This window comes from Notolabrus celidotus, chromosome 7, assembly GCF_009762535.1.
Source record: "Notolabrus celidotus isolate fNotCel1 chromosome 7, fNotCel1.pri, whole genome shotgun sequence".
Classification (NCBI taxonomy): Eukaryota; Metazoa; Chordata; class Actinopteri; order Labriformes; family Labridae; genus Notolabrus; species Notolabrus celidotus.
The window spans coordinates 4,748,821-4,756,796 of NC_048278.1; the positions used below are offsets into that span (position 1 = coordinate 4,748,821).

The following is a 7,976-nucleotide window of genomic DNA, read 5'->3' on the forward strand; positions in this document are numbered from 1 at the left end:
CAGGTCACATGTCAGTAGCATCTACTCCAGCGGTAAAAGTCCCAAGTTCACAGACTCAGAGGTTTGATCCCTACGAGCAGGCAGACAGGGTGCAGAGCGGGAAGGAGGTAACACGAGTGTGCCCTTTAAAACTGTCCTGAAGGAAACAAAGACACAACCTCAACAGACGATCCTCAGAGAGAGGATAACTCAGGACTTCAGCTCTCTGCAGGTCCGCACTCTCTTGTCACAAACCAGGAGGAAACACTCCCGTTTGCATCTCTGCCTCTAAAGGACACTTTCACTGTTTGTATCCTTCAGACCTGCAGAAGGACGCAGACACGCAGAGGGACAGATCTGAACACAGACATGCAAACGGAGGCAGAGGGACAGATCTGAACACAGACCAGCAGACGGATGAAGAGGGACAGATCTGAGCAGAGACCTGCAGACGGATGCAGACACACAGAGGGACAGATCTGAACACAGACCAGCAGACGGATGCAGAGGGACAGATCTGAGCACAGACCTGCAGACGGATGCAGACACACAGAGGGACAGATCTGAACACAGACCAGCAGACGGACGCAGAGGGACAGATCTGAGCAGAGACCTGCAGACGGATGCAGACACACAGAGGGACAGATCTGAACACAGACCAGCAGACGGACGCAGAGGGACAGATCTGAACACAGACCTGCAGACGGACCTGCAGACACGCAGAGGGACAGATCTGAACATAGACCTGCAGACGGACGCAGAGGGACAGATGTGAACACAGACCTGCAGACGGACGCAGAGGGACAGATCTGAGCCCAGACCTGCAGACAGATGCAGAAACCCAGAGGGACAGATCTGAACACAGACCTGCAGACGGGTCTCTCTGAGCCAAAGTCACTCAGGTTCATGTTAGGTCATCAGCACACCAGCTGACTTCAGACTCACGGCTCTGTGGTCAGACTGAAGAGGTGAGCTTTCAGAGCTGGTTCCACAGCAGTGTTTGTAACCATGAGAGCAGATCTCACGCGGGTACCTGAAGGCATAACTGTGGGTCCCATGCTGCAGCTTCAGCCCTCCTTTGTTAAAGGACCCTCATTGAAGAGTACAAACATCCCTCCCTCCCTCCCTCTCCCCTCTGTCTTACCTGTGTCCTGGCGGAACTGGTGCATGGACTGGAGATCTATGATGTAGGGCGAGAGCCGGCTGTCCACCTGGCCGAGGACCACGCTCCCTCCTCGGGGGTCGCTGCTCCGGATGGCCGCCTCGATCTGGTGGGAGACGGCGGGGCTGTAAGGCCTCCAGCGGCCATGCTCGTTCATCCATTCCCACACCACCACGGCCGAGGCCAGGATCATGGTGCTACTGCTGGCCCTGAGAGAGACCAGGAGGGGGGGACACAGGTTTTACTCTGATCCGGCTCAATGTGTGGAGGGTTAGTCTGCACACACAAACACACTCACACAAACACACACACACAAACACACTCACACATGCACACTCACACACGGGGTTAGTCTGCACACACACGCACACACACACACACACACACACACACACACACACACGCACGCACACACACGGGGTTAGTCTGCAAACACGCACTCAGGGTTCGTCTGCAAGAACACACACACAAACACAAACACAAACACAAACACACACACACACACACACACACACAATCTGTGTGTTTCTGTTCCTGGATCTCTGCGTATGACAGTTTACAGTAAACACTCTGGATCTGGGTCTTACATGGAGCCGAGGCGCAGCTAGCGCCGGCAGAGACCGACACATCCTCCTGCAGACATCCGAGCTGCTCGCGTGTCCGGGCGGGGAAGCAGAGCTCGGTCCCCGCTGCTCGGAGCTCAGACCCGGGATGTGATGCTGAGAGCCCGCAGAGAGGACAGGCCTCAGTGTGGAGCTTTGTGTGGTTCGGGTTTTGCTCCTCACACGGAGAGCCCCTCCAATCACGGCCTTTGTGAGGGTCCGGCTCCGCGTTAGATCCCCCTCGCTGTGGAGGAAACTCGGTTATAGATCCACGGTTCTGGGTCCCGGACTGTGGGGCAGATGAGTCCCGGGTGGAGGTCGCAGCAGCTCGACTGTGGTTCCTCCCGGACTTTGGGGCGTTGCATACCGAAATGTTGAGAAAGTGTAGTGGCTTCCTACTGCGCAGCCTCAGTAACGACTCTCAGACCAGGTGTTACGCTGACTTCTGCTACTCGACGAAAAGCGCGTACGGCTCGCGGGAGCGCGCAATCTGCATCTACTAGGAACGGTGGTGGTTTCTGTCAGCAGATCCAGTTCACACCCACAGAAACCCTCCGAGGGTCCACCAGGGAGAAGACAGGATCATCATCATAGGTCATCATCTGTGTTTAAAGTTCAGCATCATGGATTCTCTCAGAGGCAGGGAGGAGCTCTGCTCTACGGAGGCCCAGAGGAGACACTCACTCCTCCTTCTGTGCCTCACCACATGAAGAAGGGACTCCGATCTGGACTAAAGTTCTCTCGGAAATTAAAGCTTGTTCTCTGTAACCAGAGTTCATAAAGAAAACAAACTCTGTTATTTAGAGAGAAATAAACAATGACCTGGAGTAAACAACTGAATTACCTCCTTATATACGTTATTGAATATGTGTTATGGAATACATGTGTAATTAAATACATGTGTTATTAAATATATGTGTTATTAAATAAATATGTTATTAAATATATGTGATATTAAATACACGTGTTATAAAATATATGTTATTAAATATATTAAAAACATGTTATTAAATACATGTGTTATTAAATATATGTTGTTAAATACATGTGTTATTAAATATATAAGTAATTAAATATGTGTTATCAAATACATGTGTTATAAAATATATGTTATTAAATATATTAAAAACATGTGTTATTAAATACATTAAAACGTGTTATTAAATACACCTGTTATTAAATTAATGTGTTACTAAATATATGTTATTAAATACATATGTTATTAAATATATTCAATATATGTGTTATTAACTATATGTTATTAAATACATGTGTTATAAAAAAAACATGTGTTATTAAATATATTCAATACGTGTGTTATTAAAAACGTGTTATTAAATATTTGTTTTCTTAAATATATGTGTTATTAAATACATGTGTGATTGCATGTGTTATTCATGAGTTCTTGATCTCTCATTATATGTGTAATTGTTGTGTTATGAACAGCAGACCGTGCATTAGATCAGTGTCACACTGACACAGACTGACCCTGAGCCGCTCTCAGTGTTCGTCTCTTTGAGAACCTCAGCAGGTGGATCATTGCCTTCTCTTCCTGGTCTTCATCACTCCTCCTCCATGAAGAAGCCTCGTGAAGTTTTTAACAGTAGCAGGCAGCCATCAGTGTCAGGTAGTTCCTGAGGTGTGCGCGCTCCCGTGACTGTTCCTCTCGAAGGGCGTGCACAAAGCTGCAGAACACCGGGTCACTTCAGAACAGGTTCAACTGGTCTCGATCCCATGAACGCATCAGTGGAAGTTTACTCTGACAAGTCCCTGAACACCGCGCAGAGCTCTACAGGGAGCTCCATGTAGTCTTCATGTCTCCATGTAGTCCTCATGAAGTCTCCATGTAGTCCTCATGTTGTCTCCAAGTAGTCTCCATGTAGTCCTCATGTAGTCTTCCTCACATTGTAGTTCTCTTTCTAAGGTCACAGTCTATGGAAAGTATATCTTATAAATCAAACACTCACCTGTTGAAATTAAGGTCCGGGTCCTCCTAGTCCAGCACACTCGGAGGGGGATCCAGGATCGTCTCAGACCTCTTCATGAATGAGTCCTTTTCTTCTCATCCTCTCTACCATGGCTCCCTCCCGACCTCTCTCTGCTCCGGGTTCTGTCACACAGTTAGATCTCCTCCTCTCTCTCTCTACTGGGGTGAAATCAGGATCCGGACCGAGAGCAGCTACAGGCCCCCTAAAGACCCGGGGACAGGAAACCGTCCATGGTGTGCTGAAGTGAACTCTGCCATGTTAGTCCCGGAGCTATCCTGTCGCGTCCATCTTCCTCTGTGTGTGGGAACACTGTGAGCTAGGATTGTGTGTGTGTGTGTGTGTGTGTGTGTGTGTGTGTGTGTGTGTGTGTGTGTGTGTGTGTGTGTGTGTGTGTGTGTGCGTGTGTGTGTGTAAGGGGGAGGGGGGGTTAGAGACTGGGGGGGACAGAGGCCCCTCGACACGCCCAGAAGCCCCCAGGCCGGTCCACATCCACCACCAAGGAGGTCTCCAGAGACAACCCCCTCCCCTGTGGACTGATAACATCCGGGCTCTTCTGACTCACTGTTTAAGACCAGGCATGAGGTTTATTCAGAGTTTATTATTTTATAAATCTTAAACCTGGAGGAGTTGATCATCACTATTGATCAGTTCTTTATTCCGACTTTAATAGATCTTTGTTCTGATCATGATCATCAGCTGTTTGATGAAAAGTCTGATTTAAACTCTGACTGAAATTATTTAACCCTCCTGTTATGTTGCGGATCAAACGGACCCTTTTTAAAGTCTATTTTAGTTCATATATGCTTTCCAAACCAGCTAAATGCAGCTTAAAAATATGGGCAGCATGTGACAGAAGAGAGTCGTATTCATGTATGAACATCAGTTCATAAAAACAAAAAGATTCAAAATTTAAAATAAAATAAACAAAAATCCATGACATGTGAAACTATTGTATTTATATTTGGGGCTTTCCAGTGTACATTTAAGAGAGTTTTAACATTAATTTGAATGAAAAACGAGCAAGTTCTCCTCATTGAACCATGATCTGTGAGAATCAAAGAACGCCAATGGACCCAATCTTGATTTAGATGAATTTAGAAAAATGTATTAAATGTGGTTTTGGGGGTTCTTGAATTGTATATGCCCCAGGTCAAATTGACACAGGAACATGATTGCTGTTCCAGAGAAACGAACAAAACAGGAGGGTTACTAACCTTATCGATTTTCAATGACTTTTGAAGTGTACCTCCTATAAGGTAAGAGCCAGGCCCTCCTCCAGTTTATGTTCTCAGTCTTAGATCTCCAGAAAAATGTTCCTCTTGGGACCAATTTATTGTTCATTTGAAATATCTGTGGAACATGTTTATTGTTACTTTTTTTTATCTGTCAGATTAAGTCCATCTAACATCAGTTATTAAAGCATCCCTCCGATGAAGATATAACAGATACAGGAAACTCAAAGGAGAGTGTTTGGAGGATCAGAGGGCCCTCTTCCTGACGTGGCCTCGTGCTGCCCCCTGCTGGACAGGTTGGGAATAACATGTGTTTTTATTTTCAGACTGTCTGAAGTAAATCATCTAAGTTCACCTCAGAGCAGAGTTCTAATAATAAGAGGGAGTCACACTAAGAATTCGCGCTCACAGGTGACTCTCCTCTTCAGACCTATGTATTGTTAGTCGGTTAACTTTGTAGTTTTTGTAGTTTTTGTTGTTCTCTCTTCTTCCGGTACGGGCTGACGTCAGCTCTATGCGGCTCGTGGGCCGTAGGTCCTCGCTAACTGTGGGGTAATGAGTAATTTACACACACACTATCATAACCAACTGTACTTGTGCACCAAAAGTTTCTGTGAAAAATCCACGTTTTTTTATGAATGTGACGTCATGACGTGTGTCGCCGGCTCCATAGCTCAGGGGTTAGAGCACTGGTCTTGTAAACCAGGGGTCGCGAGTTCAAATCTCGCTGGGGCCTGGACCTCCTTTTTCTCTTTGACTGTTTTTTGCTACAAGCTGTGGACAAATGTCCCGGATGTGACAGATGTTAACGCTAAGGCTTATTTAAGGTACGGGATCGTGTTTGTGCAGAGTGGACCCCCGTTATGGCTTAATAACCCTCTTCCGGTCTATTATCCCGCCTCTTACAGAACCACCAGCTGAATACTGAAACACGTTGACCCGAGGGTTGGATCTGAAGATGACTTTAAGGTTTAATGTCCTCAGAGAGGGAATCTGTGACAGCTCAGACCATATTAGACCACAACAGACCACATCAGACCACAGCGGGTATTCATAATCAGAGCAGCTGCTGTCAGAGCGCTCAGTCTGATGTCAATAAAAAAACATTATTCTAATAAATAAATAACACTGGGTGAACTGAGCAGACCTGCTTACAGTTTTTCTCAATCGCTAAAACACATTTCTTGACATCCACCATGCTTTTCTCAACACTGTAAGCACAAAACTCAATGTTCAAACTACATTGACCAAATCTCTGACTCTTCCTGCAAAACCAAACACTGTTATCAGATCATACCTGAGTCAATCAGAATTAAAACAACACTGAGTCATTACACACTACATCAAACAACTGAAAACACATCAGGACATGAAGCTGTAAGAATAATGTTTATTGTTCATTTAGGCTAAATTAACTTAGAAAAAAAAAAATATATATATATATATATACCCTCTTTGAATGTAGCTCCTGTATTCAGTAACAATAAAGTAAACACAAATATAAATAAGAAGAACATGGTCAATCACAGTAGCTCGTATTTCATCAGAAGTTACTGTTCTGTCTTTCTCCATTTCACTCCCCTCCTCTTCCTCCTCGACCAACTCTTACACACACTCTTCCTCTGCCTCTCAGATCATTTCTGTCCATTGTACAACCTTCATCAACCAGGGCTCTCTTAACTGGCATATACTGGTTTCTTCACGTCATCAGCCACAAGTGTGGTCAGTCCTGAGTGGTTGTGTTTAAGATGTGACTCCTGTGCTTCAAATGTGTTTGACTATTGCTACCTGTGCTCACCTTTTTGCAGCACAAGTGCATCACAGTGCAACACGTGTTTTAGTGAGTGAGGATATGGTTGAAGTCTAACAGGTGAAAAGTGCTTCTGGTTTTACCAAAGGGACTGATTCAATACATGGGTTCAGGCGGCTAAGGAATCTGGTTCAGACAAAGGGTTTAGTGTTTTAGCAACTGAGAAATACTGTAAGTCTACATCCCTCAGTCCTCGTGTTGCTCCTTACTCCTCGTAGCTAACGCATGTTGTCTAATTGAGTTGTTGCCAGAGGGGGGGGGGGGGGGGGGGCTCACAGAACAAACACACAGATATAAGGACTCCTTGTAGATTAAGCATCAACATCTGAACAAACACTTTGATCCAGAGACTGAACATCAGGGTTTACACAGGAAACAAGAAACAGAATGCCGCACACTGAAATGACTTTATTTTGACTGTATTGTGAGCAAACGACGAGTTTCAGCGGGAGCTTCTTCAGGTTTGTTTTGTTCCTGCAGCCTGATGACAAGAGTCAGCTGAGCCCGGAGAGCCAGTTCATCCTCACAATCAGTGTTTATAAGAGTCAGAAAATAACAGCAGCACCTGTGTCAGGTGATCTGCTGTGCAGTGTGTGTAAATATCAATCAATCAATCAATCAGTCTTTATTTATATAATCCCAACAAAAGTTCTCCTCTTTCCAAACAGAGCAGGTCTAGACCGTACTCTATGTTCTATTATTAACAAAGACCCAACATCAAGACAGGATAAGATCCAGTCCCATTTTACAGACAGGACTCAGTCTGATCTCATCTTAATCCACCATGAGCAGAGCACTTTGCAGCATTGAGCAAGTTACAGTGGCAAGGACAAACTTCCTTTAACAGGCAGAAACCTCCAGCAGGACCAGACTCATGTTAGACACACATCTGCTGAGACCGTGTTGGAGAGAGGGATAGAGGGAGATGAAGAGAGAGAGAGAGAGATGATAGTGGTGAGATGGATAGTAGTAGTTGTAGCAGCTGGAGTCTGGCACGTCCACAGCAGCAGAGATCCCGAGGAACCTACGAGACAAGGGAGCTCAGGGACTCCAGAAAGGTCTATGGTTAGTAACTTTAATGGGACAGGAAGAGTTAAAGTAAGAGACAGGCAGAGAGAGGAGAGAGAGGGAAAGACAGGATCCCTGTGTGGCAGTCTAAGCCTATAGCAGTCTGAGCTTAAAGCAGTCACACACAGACACAGG

The 7,976-nt window shown here is 45.6% G+C and overlaps 1 protein-coding gene and 1 non-coding gene across 3 annotated transcripts in view; one reads left to right on the forward strand and one right to left on the reverse strand.

Annotated features, from left to right (window-relative positions):
* Positions 1-4,050, reverse strand: part of LOC117815677 (E3 ubiquitin-protein ligase DTX4-like) — a 26,387-nt gene extending 22,337 nt beyond the window's left edge. The window contains exons 1-2 of one of the 2 annotated variants that reach the window (XM_034687535.1): positions 3,711-4,050; positions 1,124-1,350 (exon numbers count right to left, since the gene is read on the reverse strand). In XM_034687535.1, the coding sequence (XP_034543426.1) occupies positions 1,124-1,334 (211 nt within the window). In that variant the 5' untranslated portion in view covers positions 1,335-1,350; positions 3,711-4,050. Of the gene's footprint in view, positions 1-1,123; positions 1,351-1,728; positions 2,484-3,710 lie in introns of those variants that run through there. The other variant, XM_034687534.1, reaches the window with a different exon arrangement.
* Positions 4,051-5,626: 1,576 nt separating this feature from the next.
* trnat-ugu lies at positions 5,627-5,699 on the forward strand. Its single transcript has one exon. It is a non-coding gene; the product is annotated as a tRNA-Thr (tRNA).
* Positions 5,700-7,976: the final 2,277 nt, after the last annotated feature.